Genomic DNA, 20,146 nt, shown 5'->3' with positions numbered 1-20,146 from the left:
GATTAAAAGAAGAGAAGTACTCCTCTCACATCCCTGGGACAACACAAAAGGGGTAGGCCTGAGTCTTCTGTTGCAGTGAGAACAGGGAGCTCAAAGAACACCTGAGAACAAATATTTGTACTTCAAACTACTCTTTCCTACTTCTTTAAAATGTGAACAAATAATTGAGATGAATAAGTTAAAAAATGTTAAGAATTCTATCTGCCTTGTTCTTTGTTTGAGGTAAGTCTGACCTCCCAAATTCCACAATCTCAGTACAGTTCAGGGAATAGAGAAACAAATTGACTAGTATCTGGATTCATGATTCTTCTAGTGTATAAACCACACTACAGAAAGAAAGAAAATGCAAATAACCTAATCCAAGGATATAGTTAACAACTAAGAGAAGTGTGACACTTATTTCCAAATTGAAGTAAATTATGTTGGTGATTGCATAGAAATGGAAAAAGTAAGTACTCAGTTTGATCTGAAGAAAACTGTTCTATCAGTTTCCAGAACAATTCATACTTACCTGAGGAATTTAACAAGCAACTTTCATGGGACTAAACAGTCCTCATCCTTTCTAAATTCAGTTTCCTATGTCTATTTTCCTAATCTGCCTCAACAGCAGCTGAGCTCAATAGTCACTAAAATGGAAGTACTCTATACATCTAGTAAATCATTTAGAGTTTTATATTTAATGCTCTAAAACAAGTGTTGGCAAACCATGGCCTGTGGGCCAAATTTGGCCCATTGCTTGGTTTGTAAACAGTTTTATTTGAACACAGCCACCAGGCTCATTCATTTCTGTATTGTTTGTAGATGCTTTCATGATACAAGAGCAGAGATGATAGAGACTGTATAAAACACAAAACCATAAATATTTACTATCTGGTCCTTTACAGAAAAAGTTTGCCAACACTGGTCTAGGATGTCACAGTCAACATTCTACAGAACAGAGCTACTGATCCTATGGGGCATTTTGCATAGGCCCTTTACAATTGAAATTTACTATAGGGTATAAAAATTGTAACCCCCTCCCAACAAAAGAAGTTTGCAAAATTAACATTGTAAGTTTTCCTAGGGAAAAGGCCCTAGCTTTCAACAGATACCCAAAAGAATCAACAGTACTCCAATTAAAGCCAAAAAAAAAAAAACAAAGAGCATCTTTAGCTGTCAGCACATTTAATAGCGCTACAGCCAATCTAACACAAGAAGAACATAGACCTAGAATAAAATAGCTTTCTTTCTATTCTCTCAGGTCTGGTAGCTACCTCTTCCTAGATTTTACTTTGGCATTTTTCCATTTGACTACGTAAATTTCCAGAAGCCTAAAGGAAAACTGCACCTACCATTTGAAAAGTTAAAAAAAAAATTAAGTCCTATGAAGTTACATTTATTTGAATACCTTTTCACTTGCTAATTCATTAAAAGCAGAAGATCCTGGCCAGGCAAGGTGGCTCAAGCCTGTAATCCCAGCACTTTGGGAGGCTGAGGTGGGCGGATCACGAGGTCAAGAGATCAAGACCATCCTGGCCAACATGGTGAAACCCCGTCTCTACTAAAAATACAAAAATTTAGCTGGGCGTGGTGGCTGTAGTCCCAGCTACTCGGGAGGCTGTGGCAGGATAATTGCTTGAACCCGGGAGGCGGAGGTTGCAGTGAGCCAAGATTGTGCCACTGCACTCCAGCTTGGCACCTGGTGACAGAGTGAGACTCTGCCTCAAAAAAAAAAAAAAAGCAGAAGATCCTTTGAGCCAACAAGTCCCTCTTCAAGTCATAGATAGATGTTAAGAAGGCAAAATTGCAGCACAATAGACATTTAATTAATTTTACTAGATCTGACTACCAGCTCCAATAATTTTTGTAAATATACAAATCTTACCTTCAAGGTCATAGGGAGTAACATAGCCAAAACAGCATTTGGGTGGGAAATTAGGAACTAGGTATCCATTGTCCTTTCAGGCCAAAGAAACAAGTGTTTTGTTAGACACTTTTAAGAGAAACAGAGTTATTTCTCTGAGCATAGCTAATAAAGCCCCTTGGTCAACAAAGACATTTTAGTGATAAACTATGAAACATTAACCCCTCTTTGCCTCCTTTGAGATTATAATCCCCAAGACACTAAATCAAGTTCAATGGGAGAAATCAAGAACCCTGGCCATCTTAGTACCAGCCTCCTCTGATGCTGGGGCTTATGAGTACTGCAACTTTCTAGACTACAACACTATGGCATTGCAGGACTGAGGAAAAGCAAAGCAGAGTTGGGTTACAGTTAAAAAATGAATTAGCCAGCCAGGTGCGGTGGCTCACGCCTGTAATCCCAGCACTTTGGGAGGCTGAGGCCCGCGGATCACAAGGTCAGGTGATGGAGACCATCCTGGCCAACATGGCAAAACCCCATCTGTACTAAAAATACAAAAATTAGCTGGACATGATGGCATGTGCCTGTAGTCCCAGCTACTTGGGAGGCTAAGGCAGGAGAATCACTTGAAAGCGGGAGGTGGAGGTTGCAGTGAGCGAAGATCGCGCCACTGCACTCCAGCCTGGGTGACAGAGCAAGATTCCATCTCAAAAAAAAAAAAAAAAAAAAAAAAAAAATATATATATATATATATATATATATATATATAATAACAAAACAAACAGTGAAATAATATGGAGAGTTGAGTGGCCAAGAATTCCATTTTGAGGTCAGCAACAGCGAACAGTGCCAACATTGACATAATAGATATCTGTCATCCCCAAATTATGTACTGGATATCCTGAGACACCACAGCACACTCACAGACCTAGCAAGATGTTGTACATTTTTTTTTTTTTTTGAGACGGAGTTTCACTCTTGTTGCCCGGGTTGGAGTACAATGGTATGATCTCAGCCCACTGCAATGTCTGTCTCCTGAGTTCAAGCAATTCTCCTGCTTCAGCCTCCCGAGTAGCTGGGATTACAGTCATATGCCACCATGCCCGGCTAATTTTTGTATTTTTAGTAGAGATGGGGTTTCATCATGTTGGTCAGGCTGGTCTCAAACTCCTGACCTCAGGTGATGCACACGCCTCAGCCTCCCAAAGTGCTGGGATTACGGGCATGAGTTACCCCAACTAGCCAATGTTGGAAATTTTTAAGGGAAACATGGTGACATATGCAGGACACTGTGCAAAGAACTGCTATTATTAAGCTGTTGGGACCTAATTATTTAAAACACTAAACTATTAAGTATTTATTTTGGCCTGGGGTACCTTGAAAAAAATTACAAGATGACTAACGGCATCATGAACACAGAAAGTTTAGGAATCTCTGGCACATAGAATTTTTTGTTAGGCTTGAAGAATATACAAGAACTGTAAAATACAAACAATTTTGAGCCATGCGCACACACACGTTTCCCTTTCAGATTGCTTCACTATGACAGAAGCTGCTAACTTAACCCATTTGTTCTGATTAAATCAGTGTGACTAAACACAGTCATTAGAATGATGGATTATTCCCCCACATCAGGGCCTCCAACCATAGAGAATAGGTGCTTTCACATGCAAAATCCGTGACTACCTGATATTTTATCAATGAATACCTACCCTTATGGGGTTCTTTCTCCTTCAAAGTAATCATTTTGGGAGACTATACTTATTCCAGAGGAAGAATGCCTGCTTAAAAATAATCATATATTTTGGGCAGGGGGGTGGAAATCTTCATTTGAAATTATCTTCAGAACCCATGACATGGTGTTTTACAAAGATTCAGTGATGCCAAAACTCCAACTCTGAGTGAACATTTAACTTCTAGAAATTGTCAAACACAACTTCTTGCTAAATTTGATTTTTAAAAAGGGAGGTAAATCAAAGAGGGAAACACCTGGTAAGGATTTTTGTAAAAAGCAATACAAACAACAATAAGACCTAAATAATAATTCTCAAATGATGACACACATCTCAGGGGACGGAAGGGATTCTAAAGCTTTTCTGAAAGAGAAGTGGCAAAAATAGTTTAACAGTATTATTTATATAAATATGTGGTCTCTCAAGGTGACTACACTGGAGGGCAGTATTCATTGATATGTACACACACAGGGTAATCGTCTTATAAGTTATGCACATTACTTTTTTGGTACACCTCTTAAAACAATATCAAAAGAGACATGGCTATTTTAATAAATATTTTCAAAAATTATAACATGGACAATTATATGATACAAAATCAAATGCATTTGGGGAAATGAGCATGACTCTCTTTTAGAGTTATACTGATTTTGTGATACATTGATAGGTGTAGACAGGGCTGATATTCAAATGGTCTATGCTGGGTTGAGCATCAGATATTTTGAGGGTCATCTATGAATACAGATATCTTTATAAATATGTCTATATGTACAAGATACTCCCAATTTATATATAGTTTAGGTATATTGACTTTTTAAAAAGTTGGTTGATTGGAACTTAACAACACAGTTTCCCAAAAACAAGACCATGCTCTAAAATTTAGTCTCGTGAGGCTATCATTTTTTTTTTTTTTTTACTTTAGCACATAAGATATTTAATCACTGTGCAGAATATAGCTTCTCTGGGGAAAAGGTGTTCTACACTTCCAATCAATATCCCAGGAACATGCCTTCCCTCACAGTGATAAAGATATTTCTACTGATGAGGAAAGGGAAAGAAATAGGACCTGTTCTTGTTACTCTCTGCAACGGCACATTACTCTCTGCAAATGTCCAAAAGAAAGTAAATTTAAGTCAGTTCTCTTTAGAAAATATTAGATCAGTATTCTGAACCCTGCTTCATATCAGAATTACACAAAGGTCTGTAAAAAAACAAAACAAACAAACAAAAAAAAAAAAAAAAACACCAATTCCTGGGCCCCACGAGTTAAATTCATATCTCTGGTGTCTGGAACATTGGCAGTGTTCACAGCTCCCAGATGATTCCAATGTGCAGCAGGGTTGAGAACCACAGACTAATTTTTTCTCTACCCTACTATGAATATGATTGTTTTTGCAAGTTTGGCCTAGGTTCACAGACTAGAGAGGCATACATATGAGAAGTTACATATTTGATTTAGAATGTCTCAAAGTGGAAAAACAGGTAAGAGTAATCTGACCTAGATCAGAGAGACAATTTGTTCTACATAGTTCACCGAACGCTAAAATGAAGTAACCGGATATTTTTCCTATTGCTTCCTGTTTCCACAGATGGGTGAATAAGGTAAGGAATACAATTGCAATTTTTCTCTTGATCTCAAGAAGAACTTACAGATTTAGGAAAATAGATGGGAAAGTGAACAGCGATCATCACTAGGGTGATACTCATTTTCTGGCTAGAATAAAATGAGGACAGAGGTAGCTTTAGAGCAAAGGAAGCTGATGTTTAATAAAACAGCTATATCTTGGAACTGAATATGAAGAAGTGTTGGAAGTGTCCCACTCAATCTGGGCTGAGCAACTCCTCCTTGTCAAGAACAAGAAGGAAAAAAGGCAGAGAAAAATATATGATTGCACTTCAAAATCTAAAAGGGGAAGGAAGGGAGGACTCAGGAAAGCAATCCTCTCCATATTGAACTTGAGGCCAAGAAAGAAAAAGTAGGGTTTTTTTTCCTTCTTTTTAAAATCAAAATCCTTTGTCCTTCCTTGTCCAAAATGGTTCCTGGTTATTCATCACAGGTCTATATTTTCCCTGTCAATTACTTTACTCCTTGATTATCAAGAAACCTAGAGATACAAATCAGAAAACCAGAGGATATATTCAGCCATGAGAAAGAACTTTTGTTGCTGAGTCAACCTGCTAGGAGTTCCCAATGAAGCTCATCTCCTATAGAGGAGCCGGGGATTGCATGCTGCTGAAGAAAGATGTGGCCTCAACTCTTGGACATGTGGTAGTCCGTTCCTAGGAATTAATTCAACCTTTCCTATTATTTCCTCATATTATCAAAGAATTAATGCTTTTAATTTTCTCCTATTGTAGCCCTTCTATAAATAGTAAGGCTTCTTTACTGAACAACAAAACAAACAAAGCCACTGAGTACAAAAACTACAAAGGCAATCCTTGAAACTTGCACATGGTAGGAGGGACAAATGCAGAAGAAGGCACCATTTTTTTCTGTGATTTAACACATCTCCCCTCAAAACTGACAAATGTTCTCCTTACCAAATAGAGATGCTCATAGAAACCACTTGGCAGGACTTGTGAATTGCCAAATATACACACAAACAACACACACACAGGTAGATGAAAAGGTAAGTGAATATGAAATCATATTACGAATCACTTTCCAATAATACTACACCACAAGTGTCTGGAGAACCAAATGTTTTACTCCTTGAGAAGTGATATGAGTAATTTTTATGTTTTCCAAAGTTGGGAAAAGAGTATGACCAGAATATCTTGCCACTTCCCCTAAAAGATGTGGTGATCACCCAGGATTGAGCAGATGTTTGCAAAAATGGCAGCAGTCACAACAGCTGGAACAGACATTTCACAAGAACTCCTTTTTGATATTTTTATAATAGTCTCAAAGATGTGTATTAAATAATTTCTTCTGGACCACAGACACAACTGAACTTAAAAAATAAAAGCCCTATAAATATTGCCAACCCAACCTTGTCTTTTTTTTTTTAATCTCCCTTCTTGTATAAAATGGAATCTTTTCAACCAAACACTTAAACATAAATATTAAAATAATAAATGGGAAAAACTGTAAGTCTACTTATAATCTCATCACTACTATAGCACCTTTTTGTCAGGGCCAATGCATTCATTCTGTAAAGAATAAGAGAAGTCTGAGAAGCTTGAGGACTCATATGACACATCATTAAATATTTAATCACCTTTTTAAGTCCTAAGCCTTTATCATAATTCATCCATCTAGACAGTTCATTCTATACTATAGATTCCAAGACCCCCTTAAGAGGGGCAATAAAAAGAAAATAGGGAGAGAAAACCCTCTGAGAGGCAGGGTTGAATTATCTCAAAGATGACTTTCTATTGATGCTGTAGTGAACTTGCTTCACCCGAAACCCACCAATCCACAGTAGGGTCAACCGATTAAGTCCATTGCTTTTTAGTCTCCAAGAATCAGTTTTACAAAAGATGCCACATCTGTTGCTTTGGATTCATGTAGGGTGAAAAATGGATGTTGCTAGGAAAGAAAAAGAAAAAATGTGGTATTAATATTTGTCACTGACAAACAATATACACAATTAGCAAATTAACAGATCTGCTTGTTACAGGGATTAATTATCCCTATCAGAGCTAGGCTGGGCTCTTCCTACCCTTTCCAAAAACAAGCACATATCAAGTGATACAAACGTTTTAAAGATATCTCTTAGTTGCCACTCTTTCCATCTTGATACCTCTAGGTTTTCACTATAGTCTACTCTTACAAAAAAAAAAGGTATAATTATGCTATGTAAGTCCCATTTATAGCAAAATACAAAGATTGAAAAAAACCATCCAAAACTCTGATTCACAAATAGCTCTGGGCCCCACAAAGTCATTTTAGACTGATACAATAGTAAGAGAATAAGACAATTCATAGGTATATATACTTTTATTTCTCAGGAAAAGGATAGTAGAATGAGAAAGCAATTTTGTTGAACAGTAAATGTGGAAGGAAGGTAGCCGCTGCCCTTGACATTGGAGAATGGGTTTAGACTGAAACAGTTAAAACCATTTGCCAAGCCATGAGTTATACCTCTATCTCTCCTGATGAAGAGTTGATCCATTTGAAAAATTAACATAGATTGCCAAACTCTAGGTATGTGCAGAGAAGATTGAACTCACAGATTAAAGATTGAAAATGGAAAAGAGTCTCTATCCACACAGCTCAGATCAAGTAAACTCAAGTCTTGTGCTTTGCTAGGGGAACATGCACGATATGTGATTCAAGAGGCCATGCATTTCAAAACAATTCTGAACAGGAAGCCATTTTCTCTGCACTAGAACAATTCTCCCCAAATTGCTCAATTTTGTTATAATAAATGCCCAGCTGTCACAATGGAACCTGTCTCTTCTACTTAGAAAGATCTATCAGCTCATAATCCATAGTTCTTACAGTGGAAATAGAACCAACCAAACCTACCCAAAAAGAACAATTCCTGCAGGTAGAACTTAGTCCCACATGTCCCTCCTCACCTCCCATGCTTACTTCCTTGATTGTCTGGTAGTACGATTTTCAATGATCAGTTAAGTAGCTAAATGTAAGCATTTTTACAAGCAGACATGTAGGTGACTCACTCAGTTTCCCCTAACTTTAGGGAGTTTAGTTTACAACCTTTATGTTGCCCAGCTGTAGGTTTTCTAATTATATTTGTTTTAAACCTGACAGCGGAGGGTTGGATGAGTCAGCTCTGTGGAAAACTGAGTTCCCACCCATGGAAGTTTTAGGAAACAATGCAAATGAAAAAGGAACAAGAAAATAAAAACCTCAGAGAAGATATCTGGTCATGATTAAGAATCATGACTCAGAAAATGGAAAAGAGATTTTCTCCCTTTGCCCATCTGAGGACACAGGTTGGGTGCTGGCTCAGATCCTTACACTCATGAAATCAACTGAAGCTCTGGGTGCCAGGTGGTTTCTCCTGAGCTCCCTCAAAAACTAAATAGCAGCCATACTTCTGATTACTAACCACATACACAGTACACTTACCAAAGGTTCTACCATCACGCTTATTAGCTTTCCCACATCCTCTTGACATTTGGAAATCTTTAAATGTACTTAAAAGTTTTTACTAACAAAACAGGACACGCCAAACCTCAGATTATCTTAGTGACTGCTTTCAACACCTGCCAGCCTCACCTTGCCTTTTGTTCTGCTAGTGGCTTTTAGCTCAGTGGATGTAGCCTGAGTCTGCAAATGAATTAAATAACCTGACTTGAAATCTTTAATTAAAAAAAATCCCCAGGCATCTTTCCATTTATTCCCAGGCTGAGAAAATGCTATGAGAGCCATAGGGCAGGGGAAGGAGAAAACAGGTAGGCATGTCAAATGAAAGTGTAACTTGCCTTCCTGTGAGGGTTTTGAGGCTATGAAAGGTTAAGAAGGAACCCAGTCCCTTCTATAAGCAATGAATTAAGATTAGCAAGGGCAGCAGCCAGGAAATGGGCAAATGAGGGACCATGAATAATATTCAGACTATAGTCCCAGGCTGGGTTTCCCAAAAGAGGAGCTAGAGAGAAAAGAAGGGAGGACTTTGCACCATTAAGGCTCACTGCTGTGCCTGAAGAAAACATGGAAATCCATGAATGTATTGTCAGGACTGGACAGACAAACTGCTGTCTCCAGCAGGTCTCCCTGTCCCATGCACAGCACCTCGTCCCTTAAAACTATAGTTTTGAAAGGGTTCAGGCATCTTTGTCTAACATACAATTCAATCTAGAACTTCCTAGGATAATTGGAGAACATAATCACTTCACTGAGCAATCACTTGAATGAACTGATTACCATTTCTGGTGATTATTATCTAGGACAGGGATCAGCTAACTAGGACCCAGAGGCCAAATTTAACCCACTGCCTGTTTTTTAAACAAAGTTTTATTGGAATACAGACATACACACCCCGTTTGTTTTTGTTTGTTTGTTTGTTTTTCTTAACACATTGGATATGGGTACTTTCTCATTGCAGCCGCTGAATTGAGTCATTTTGTAACAGCAACTGTATGGCCTACAAAGACTAAAATACTTACTATTTAGCCCTTTACAGAAAAAGTTGGCTGCTACCCACTTTAGAGGAAACAAATTCTACTGAGTCATACTCCCCCCCAGTGACATTTGAGAGAACAAGCAAATGAGATGATCTTAAAGAATATACACCCTTCAATCTGAGTTAGGGAGAGGAACATTTGGGATTTCTATAAGAGGGACATGTCTAGGTTAAGGCCTTAATTAAATTATCCTTTACCTGGAAAAAAGGATTTTTTTCCTTCATACTTCCTCACCAACTCCTAAAATCTAAACAATAGCCTCTCAGCAAGTGTTTTCCCAATGCTAAAGTCAGGGAGTTTGGACTCAGGTTTTCCATTTGAAAACCTCAATTCCACAGGAAAACAGGGAACAGTTATAGTCTTAAAAGGCAAGTCTATTTCCAGTACCACAAAGGCTAATGCTATAAGAAAAGGGGTATTGACATGATTTTATAACATTAATATATCTGTAGGCCATAAAATATCACAGTGTTATAGCATATTGCAAATATAGAATTCGACATTAGCTGCCCATGTATATTAAGCATACTTTTTCTCAAGCATGTTTCAGTGAAATTTCTGATCAGGAAACCACTTGGAAGAAGAAAAAAAAAGTTCTGTATTTTAAATAGCCATAAATAAATAGAAAATGTTCTTCTTGTATGAAATTAGTTACAAAACAAGGCAACTTTAAAATAGGAATACAGGTGCATACTTGTAGTCCCAGCTGCTTGGGGGACCCAGACAGGAGGATTGTTTGAGCCCAGGAATTCGAGACCAGCCTGGGCAACATAACGAGACTCCATCTCTAAAAAGTAAAAATTTAAAAATAAATAAATAAAATAGGATTACAGCTCCACAGTATCCTACAAGAATAACTCTGTATCTATTGTACTTTATGTGAAATTAATTTAAAATGCCCTAGCAGGTACATAGCACATTAAAAAAGAGGCAAAAAAGCCTCTGACTGGCTATTAGAGTTTGTGTCATTTGTAGGGACATGGATGAATCTGGAGAACATCATTCTCAGCAAACTGACACAAGAACAGAAAATGAAACACTGCATATTCTCACTCATAGGCGGGTGATGAAAAATGAGAACACATGGACACAGGGAGGGGAGTACTAAACACTGGGGTCTATTGGGGGGAAAAGGGGAGGGCCAGCGGGAGGGGTGGTGGGGAGGGATAGCCTGGGGAGAAATGCCAAATGTGGGTGAAGGGGAGAAAGGAAGCAAAACACACTGCCATGTGTGTACCTATGCAACTGTCTTGCATGTTCTGCACATGTACCCCCAAACCTAAAATGCAATAAAAAATTTAAAAAAAAATAATAATCAGGGAGAAAATATTCAACCTAAACATGTAGTATGCTAGGGTTTTCTCAAACACTACTCATATTTCCTTCTTTAACTGTGAGTTTTAGTTGACTAAAGCTGGTAGAGTGCTGAGCACCAGGGGCTGCCTTTTAATGGACCCAATGGAGGTCCCAGGAGATGGCCTTGTCTCCATATTCATCCAGTTGGAAAACGGTTCAATCGTCAATCAAAGCTTAAGCAACAGAACTGAAAACCTATGTGCTTGACTATAACTATCATGCATCTTCCTAATCAGCTTTCTTTTTTTTTTTTTTTTGGTATTGGGATTATTTTTATTTTTATTTATTTATTTTTTTAATTTTTTATTGGATTATAGGTTTTGGGGTACATGAGCAGAGCATGCAAGACAGTTGCGTAGGTACACACATGGCAGTGTGCTTTCTTTTCTTCTCCCCTTCACCCACATTTGGCTTTTCTCCCCAGGCTATCCCTCCCCACCTCCCCCTCCCACTGGCCCTCCCCTTTTCCCCCCAATAGACCCCAGTGTTTAGTACTCCCCTTTCTGTGTCCATGTGTTCTCATTTTTCATCACCCATCTATGAGTGAGAATATGTGGTGTTTCATTTTCTGTTCTTGTGTCAGTTTGCTGAGGATGACGTTCTCCAGATTCATCCATGTCCCTACAAACGACACAAACTCATCATTTCTGATTGCTGCATAATATTCCATGGTGTATATGTGCCACATTTTTCCAATCCAGTCTATTATCAATGGGCATTTGGGTTGACTCCTAATCAGCTTTCTATAACTCTTCCTGACTTGACATTCCCAAGCTGTGCTTCCTCATATCTAAGCCGCCTCACCACAGTGTTTGACACTAGAAATCTGTGCTTCTAAAACATGCCCTGAGTTGGTCTTCAAGACAGCAGTGCTTGTGGCTGGGATAGGATAGGAGCAAGCATTTAATGCCTGTCGAATAACTGTGTTCCAGTAAGAAAGGGTGTCAGTGTTTTATTGCCTTAGAAATTTTGCATGAACATAACTCTTCTTGCCCCTATTAAAATGAAAACCTTGACAACTGAAACAAATCTAGGGAAGAGTTAACACAAATTAGAAAATAGTCTCAATTTTATATATTTCTCCCACTAAAAAAATGTGTTTCTCCTACATTCGACATATACTTAGATAAAGCAAAGCATTGCCAAGTTTAGGTCCTTGCCATTTGTATTTAGCTTAGAATCATTAGTAATTAGCTTATAACTGTAGTTAGCAGAATTTTTTTTTCTTTGAGACAGGGTCTCACTCCATCACTCAGGCTGGAATTCAGCAGCTCAATCATGGCTCACTGCAGCCTTAAATTCCTGGGCTCAAGTGATCCTCTCCACCTTGGCCTCCTGAGTAGCTGAAGTTACAGGCAAATGCCACCATGCCCGGCTAATTTTTGTACTTTTTGTAGAGGTGGGGTTTCATCATGTTGCCCAGGCTGGTCTCCAACTCCTGGGCTCAAGCAACCTGCCCACCTTGCCCTCACAGGTTGCTGGTATTACAGGTATGAGCAGCCATCGTGCCCTGCCTATAGTTACCACAATTTAAAACAAGTTATTTTAATACAATAACGCGGAGATCTTACTTTCACTCTTGCTTTTTATAGATATAGCAAGAGATCAACTGTGAATGCTGAGGTAGTATAACTCAAACTAATAATGCTTTGTCTTACTTTTTTCCACCAAAGTAAAAACAAGAAGAAAATTTTTTTTTCCCTCCCTAGCTACCTACCAAAAAGTTGTTCATCTAATTTAGTCCAGATATTTTATCAAAAACTGATTAATCAGATAGCATTTTAAGTTTTTTTCATTATTGAAATCTCTTAAATCATGCTTTCCTTAATTTTATCTTAGTAATATGTGGCTCCTAGTATCTTTTAAATTTAAAAATATAAATTTCATAGCATAATTTGCTCTATATCATGACAGGTTTATCAGCCTGGAAAAAACTGCTAAGAATAGTGATAGGTCCCAGTCTATTTAAAGAAGGAGGTAGGATGAACTCTTTAACTCTCTTTCCTGGAGTTCAATTCCTGTCAGTGATGTCTCAATGAACCAACTCTTTGAATATGGTTATGTGATGATAATTTAGGTCTTAGTGACTTTGCCTTTTATAGCTATTAGTATAGTCATGTTTATATTGCTAACAATACTCACCATTAGCTCTGGGTATGTAGGTCGTTCTTTGGAATTCTTCTTTAAGCTTAAAGAAAAAAAATTAATCATATTAAAATCTAGAAGCCACATGTATTTTCATTAGACAAGGATATCAGAACTTACAAAACACTAAACATAATCAGCTTTAAAAGGGTATTGAAAACACAAGTCTCCTATCTTGACTTTCCTCTTCTGTTACATTTATGTATTGCTTTAAATTATCCTGGTTGTACCTCAAAGGGAAAAACAGGGGTGTATGTGTGTGCTCACTTTCCTTTTAACACTTTACTAATGATGCAAATTTTTCTGATCTATAGCCATTATATTTCAGAAATATCTACTTTCCTTCAAAGCAGCTTTTAATGCCATTTCCACAGACAAAGAAATTGGCAGGTGTTTTTTATACTGTGTTTGTTACCTCTTCACTCTCAAGTACCTGGTTCTCTTTGCTTCTGTTTCCCACGAATGTATAATTTGCTTTTATATAATCCTAACCAAACCTGCCTGAGATAGAAGCAATAAACCCCTAATATTTATTTTCTTTTCCTTGAGACAGGGTCTGGCTCTCTACCCCAGGCTGGAGTGCAGGGGCTGGAGTGTAATCTGGGCTAACTGCAGCCTCCACCTCCCCAGGCTCAGGTGATTTTCCTGCCTCAGCCTTCTGAGTAACTGGGATTACAGGCATGTGTCACCATGCCTGGCTACTTTTTTGTAGAGACAGGGTTTCACCACGTTGCCCAGGCTGGTCTCGAACTCCTAGGTTCAAGTGTTCCACCTGCCTCAGCCTCCCAAAGTTCTGGGATTACAGGTTTGAGCCACTGTGCCGTAAGCCACTATGCCCAGTCCCCCATAACATTTCTAGGGTAATACTACTTGTTTTTGACAAAGGTAATAAGACTTGTTTACAACAGCTGATAAAAGAGAGAGTGCACTCAGTGACAGCAATTACTCTTGTTAGAAATACTTTATGGCCATGCACTTCTGTCAAGTGACTTCTGGTTATTCCGCTTTCTGTTGACACAGACATTTAATAACATTTGATACCAGAGGCAATAAGTGCTGTTACTTATTTAACAATAATAAAACTGTAAGATGAAGAGACCAACCCATCACCCTATCCCCAGCCCATCCCTATCCTCTATCCAACCCTGGCCTTAAAATGAAAAACAAAAAAAAAAGAAAGAAAATAACAATTAACTTGGAGGTGGAATCCCAGGTTACAGAATGGAGAAAAAAATGATTTTGAAAACTATGATTTGCAACACAACCTACAGACTACCGTGCCCAGTGGATCACAAAATCATACATGAATGGAAAGGAACTTTGCCTGGCATTGGAATGGAAAGGACTTTTGCCTGGAGTTGGAGGAATCAAATGTAACTGATTTTTAGGTGCTGGGATTTGAGCTAATGGATCTCACTAGCAAATGAGACCTAGTATGTGTGACATGAGCTCTGCCTCACCCTCAGAAGCTAAGCATGACAGGGGTAAGTTACAGAACCATGAGAGAGTGAAGTCGTTCAGGCCCTTCAAGAAACTGTGGTTTAAAATGAAATAAAATTTTTTTTAAAAGTTTTTGAACCAAAACAATTTGAAAGCAGCCTACCAGTTTATTCCAGGCAATGCTGTGGGTGGAAGCCAGGGAACCTGAGACAGGGTACAGGTAGAGGTGAGGACAGATGTTTCAACCTGGAACTGAGGGCAGACCTAGGACCTAGTGACCTCAGTGACCAGACAACCTATGAGAGAAAGTTTTATCTCAACTGAGGATAAAAATAACAGCACATTAGAAAGAGGAATTAACAGCTGGCAAAGTCAGATTGACATGGGAATGTGTGCTGGGTGAAATGAATGAGTCCTTGGAACTCCCACTGATGGCTTTGTATGTACCTAGATACTGAAAGTATACATGGGTGGTTCTCAACTTGAGGTTGTTATATCTGGTGGCAGGGTGTTACTCGCACCTAATAGGTAGAGGCCAGGGATGTTGCTAAACATTCTAAAATGCACTGGACAATCCCCCACAAAAAAGAGCAAACTCGCCCAAAAATGTCATTAATGCAGAGATTAAGAAATGCTGCGCTATGTGCAATAGGCAGTCCCTCCTTGTTGCTCCTCTTCTTCCCTTCACTTAAAACAAGCATCTCCAGCTGGTTCGTCTGTTTTTAAGCACATTCTCACCACAACCGTCTCCCACCCTCAGTTCCAGGAAGCAAAAGTGTTTCTTTCTAAGTTCAAGAGCTAGTTTACCTAGAAAGAAACACGGAAGAAGTACTGTGATCCCAGGAGCATTGCTGACTTGCACACAAACCCTAGTAAAAAAAACAAACAGGCTAAAAGCCCTGAATTTCCCACTATTGTTCAAAGCATATCAAAAACCAGAAATTCTTCTCTATCGTTGGAACAATGTAACACGCTAAGCAAATAACAAAAAAACACAAGCACAACATTGAATCCACGCTTAGTAGTCAAATGGTTGACTTGGGGTGTCTCTATTTAGACCTTAAACTCTGCATTGCATCTAGAACATTCTCATTGAGGACCCAGGCCTACTCCATTACTAGCTTTCATTGGTCAGCAACAGAACCAAGGTAATGTCAGGAAGAAAAGCTTGTTTCTCAAATGTAAAAAATTTGCTGATTTTTAAACTTTATATTTAGCAGAAAAGATAAAACGTCTATCTTTTTCCAACAAAGAGAAGACCTTCCATTTTCTAAAATACTGTATTTTTAATGCTATATTTTTAAAAATACTGTATTTTTAATGCTTTTTTTTAAATATTGTATTTTTTAAAATACTGATTTTGAGTCAGGATATCTTATCTTTTCACTTCTGGAACAGTTTATAAAAATTTCTTGGTCAGGTGTGGTGGCTCACACCTGTAATCTCAGCACTTTGGGAGGCCAAGGCAGGTGGCTCACTGAAGCTCACTTGAGATCAGGAGTTTGAGACCAGCCTGACCAACACGGTGAAACCCCAACTCTACTAAAAATAACAAAATCAGCCAAGCATGGTAGCACATGCCTGTAATCCCAGCTACCACGAAGGCTGAGGCACAAGAATCACTTGAACCCGGGAGGTGGAGGTTGCAGTGGGCTGAGATTGCACCACTGCACTCCAGCCTGGGTAACAGAGTGAGACTCTGTCTCAAAAAAGAAAAAAAAATGCTCCATATTTTTTTAAACTGTGTATAAAGAAAATGTGGGGAAAGTACCCTAGTTGATCCATTATAAAGTGTTAAGAATTCCTGAAACCAATAGGCTGTTCCTTGACTTATAGCCCCTGATTAGAAAGCTCACAATTTACTCTAAACAGTACTGCAGAATATAAATGGAAAATACTGACACAGCAAAGCAAGGCTGTTTATTAAATTAATATAACTGATATAACCCATTCTCTCCATCTTTTAAATCAAGAACACTTCAAAACATGGGCTAAGAATAGCAAAACACTCAGGATAAGGTTAGGCGGGAGAGCAAATTTTCCATGTTTAATAGGAAGTACTTGAAATTCAGTATACAATAACAACTATGGAGTTCAAAGCTACACCAATTTCTTTTTGAATTGGAGTCAGACTTTTGAATTTTCAAGGGGCTTGTCATTTTCAAGCGTGCAATTAGCTAACTGCCCTAATTCCTTTTCCAAATGCCACAACACACGCTTTTGACCATAGCAGACACTAAAAAACAGCTTCATGCTGTCTTGAGAATTGCTAGCTTGAAGTTTGTGCTGACCAGAAGATTTCTGCCTATTTGAATTCCCCCAATCATTTCCAAGAAGGGCTATTTGGTGCATCCACAGAATAAAAACACATTGCTCCTTTCAAGGCATACATTTGTCAAAAGCTAAATAAACATCTAGTGCCTCTTTTTACTGTCCTTCCTATACAAGTAAAAGACTATATTTGACTGTCTGTGTTTTATACTAGTTTCTATGAGTCAGACAATATTGATGCTTGAGTGGGCCTCCACTACCCTTCAATATGCCATCAGACTGGTCAGTTGGCCCCACATCTTCTTAAATAGGCCTAGAAAAAAAGCAAGTCCAGCTGTTTGGGCACTTGGCAGTTGATGTCCAGTGACTCCATTCTGTGAACCTATAGGAAGAGTTTATGATGAAAAGTGTAAACCAGGTAAGATTCCAATCTTTTCAAAACTCATTTGTTAACCCTTCTGGAAGACTAGAATGTAAGACTTCTCTGTTGGACTTCTCTATTATAAATCCCAAAACAAGGCTGACATGGTCAACACAACACAACCCAAGAACTCCTTAAAACTCCTATGATAAGAAAAAGATATATAGAAAGAGGAAGAAAAACTGTAGTCCTATCTCAAAATAAATACAGAAAAGGGTTTGTAAGAAACCATTGTGGGTTTGCTATTTTTCCTTCACATTTATATGGTTAATTCTTCTTTCTCCTTCAGGATAGCATTTGTTAGATATTACTGCAAAGGAAATGCAAAAACTGGAACTCTAGACTCTAGGTCTAACTTTGGGTGTGGGGATGATAGGCCAGCCAGGCATGGTGGCTCATGCCTGTAATCCCAGCACTTTGGGAGGCCAAGGCAGGCAGACCACCTGAGGTCACGAGTTAGAGACCAGCCTGACCAACATGGAGAAACTCCGTCTCTACTAAAAATACAAAATTAGCTGAGTGTGGTAGCACATGCCTGTAATCCCTGCTACTCAGGAGGCTGAGGCAGAAGAATCCAGGAGGTAGAGGGTTGCAGTGAGCTGAGATTGTGCCATTGCACCCTAACCTGGGCAACAAGAGTGAAACTCTGTCTCAAAAAAATAAAAAAGAGCTTTTCTACTCACCCCACAAACTATGTGATTTACTGTCAACTAACAAGCAGTGATCAGTACTTATGGACCAGAAAAGTGTGGCTACCAAGCTCATTCCTTTGATGCAGAATTATGGTACCTAACAGCAGCATGGTGATGGCATCGAGCCAAGTTGATTCCCTGGGTGCAGGTGCATGATACCTAGTAGCATTATGACATCGAATGCTTAGGCAGGATACATAAGTTCACAAATACTCTGACAGTTATGTAGGCTGTGGGTAATGTGCTGTTTTTCTACATTTACCCAAAGACAAATGTAGGAGAGAAAAACAGATATATCTATCTTGAAATTTGAGGTTAAATATTTGACTTTCCAAATCTGTAGTCCCTTTTCCTTGCTTAGAACATAGAGTTGGGGCTTTCTAAAAAGTTTGGGAGGAACACAGTCTATGTAATAAAAATATGAAAAACATGAAGATCACAAAAAAAGGGTCCTTTAATGAAGATATGTCTCAATAATACAGCTTTATTCCTTGGAAAAATAAAAGAATAGCTGATAAAGGGGAGTTACGTGCACAGGCAAAATCTCTCTATTCATCAAGAGGTAGAAGAGTTTAACTCTTTTGTTAACAATCACTTTTCCATTCTTTCCGTGATGTTCCAGATCAAACCTAAAGCTTTCAGTAATCAAACAAATAAAATCACTAGATTGCTAATGAGCAGAGGTATGTACTCATATGTTAATATACGTGTAAAAATTAAAACTGCCTCCATAAAGTTCTAGGCCAGTCATAAACTCTAAAAGAAAATCAGAGCTACTTTTTGAGTATGAGATGACTTTTTCAACCCAGTTGAAAAATAATACTCGTCCTTAAGGGACATCAAAGAAAATACATTGGTGGTTTGTGACAGGCAAAAAATTATCGACCTGAGATCTGAAATGGAAGAGCTTGCAAGCTGAAAAAGTCAAACCGAGGATAAGAATGCTCATAAAATTCAGAATTAATGATTCCCTTCTATTTCTTAATTCCCGTACCAACAAAATGACTCACTATTTTAGACAATTGATATTCTTAAGTATAGCATTCTACTAGAACTATAATACTTAAACTTAGAGGAAGGAAAACTTATCTTTTAATGATTTCTAGGGTAAAGTGACTTGGATTTTGTTTCTAGGTATTTTCATATTTTAATTTTATATTTTATTATATTATTTATTTAATTTTAATTTTACCTTATTTTGGCAGGGTCTTGCTCTGTCACCTAGGCTGGAGTTCAGCGACACAATCGGCTCACTGAAGCCTCAGCCTTCCAAGTTCAAGCAATCCTCCTACCTTGGCCTCCCAAGTAGCTGGGACCCCAGGCATGCACCACGACACCCAGCTAATTTGTGTATTTTTTGTAGGAACAGGATATTACTGTTAATAAACTAAGATACAAAACAAACTGATTTACTTGAGTAGAAATGAAATGACACTGACTGAGTAAACAGTATTAATAGAATTAGCAGTTTCAGGAAAGCTAGGACATGTCTACGGCTCAAATCTTTTTTTTTTGAGACAGTCTTGCTTTGTCTCCCAGGCTGGAGTGCAAAGGTGTGATCTCAGCTCACTGCAACCTCTGCCTCCTGGGTTCAAGCCATTCTCCGGTGTTAGCCTCCCAATTAGCTGGGATTACAGGTGCCCACCACCATGCCCAGCTCATTTTTTATATTTTTAATAAGATGGAGTTTCACTATGTTGGCCAGGCTGATCTTGAACTCCTGACCTCATGATTCACCCGCCTCACCCTCCCAAAGTGCTGGGATTACAGGCATGAGCCACCAAATCCAGCCTAAAATTTTTTAATTAATGAACTGTGGTAGCTGGGACTAAAATTAAGAGAAAACAAAAGAGAAGGGGATATCTTAGCAGGCGGCCATGAAGGCACTATGGGTATTATAAGGAGAGAGTAGGCACAGGGCAGTCATATGAAGAGCAATGATGCAGGTATCTAGAACTTCCACATATGTGTGCATGCATTAAAATTTGAAAATGTTTATTTCTCAAGGTGTTCATTTTTAAAATATAAAAAGTTTCAGTGTTCTCATTCTTTGGGGAAAATTCTAAGTAAGGGAAAAAATTCACTGGCAAAAGAAAAATAAAGCAATTAGATAATTTTTTAAAAAATTGAAGAAAATAAGCTTCTGAAC

General features: G+C 38.4%; 1 protein-coding gene across 7 annotated transcripts in view; it reads right to left on the bottom strand.

Annotated features, from left to right (window-relative positions):
• Nucleotides 1-4,108: 4,108 nt before the first annotated feature.
• MAP2K6 (mitogen-activated protein kinase kinase 6) overlaps nt 4,109-20,146 on the bottom strand; it is a 219,513-nt gene continuing 203,475 nt past the window's right edge. For 4 of the 7 annotated variants that reach the window (XM_054256424.2, XM_054256425.2, XM_078374518.1 and 1 more), the window contains 3 exons: nt 13,171-13,216; nt 10,367-10,459; nt 6,267-7,108 (listed from right to left, as the gene is read on the bottom strand). In XM_054256424.2, the coding sequence (XP_054112399.1) occupies nt 7,031-7,108; nt 10,367-10,459; nt 13,171-13,216 (217 nt within the window). In that variant the 3' untranslated portion in view covers nt 6,267-7,030. Of the gene's footprint in view, nt 7,109-10,366; nt 10,460-13,170; nt 13,217-20,146 lie in introns of all 7 variants that reach the window. The other 3 variants (XM_078374516.1, XM_002748666.6, XM_078374517.1) reach the window with 1 other exon arrangement.

This window comes from Callithrix jacchus, chromosome 5 (genome assembly GCF_049354715.1).
Source record: "Callithrix jacchus isolate 240 chromosome 5, calJac240_pri, whole genome shotgun sequence".
NCBI lineage: Eukaryota > Metazoa > Chordata > Mammalia > Primates > Cebidae > Callithrix > Callithrix jacchus.
Note: the sequence above shows the minus strand (reverse complement) of the source record. Positions and strands in the feature narration are given on the sequence as shown.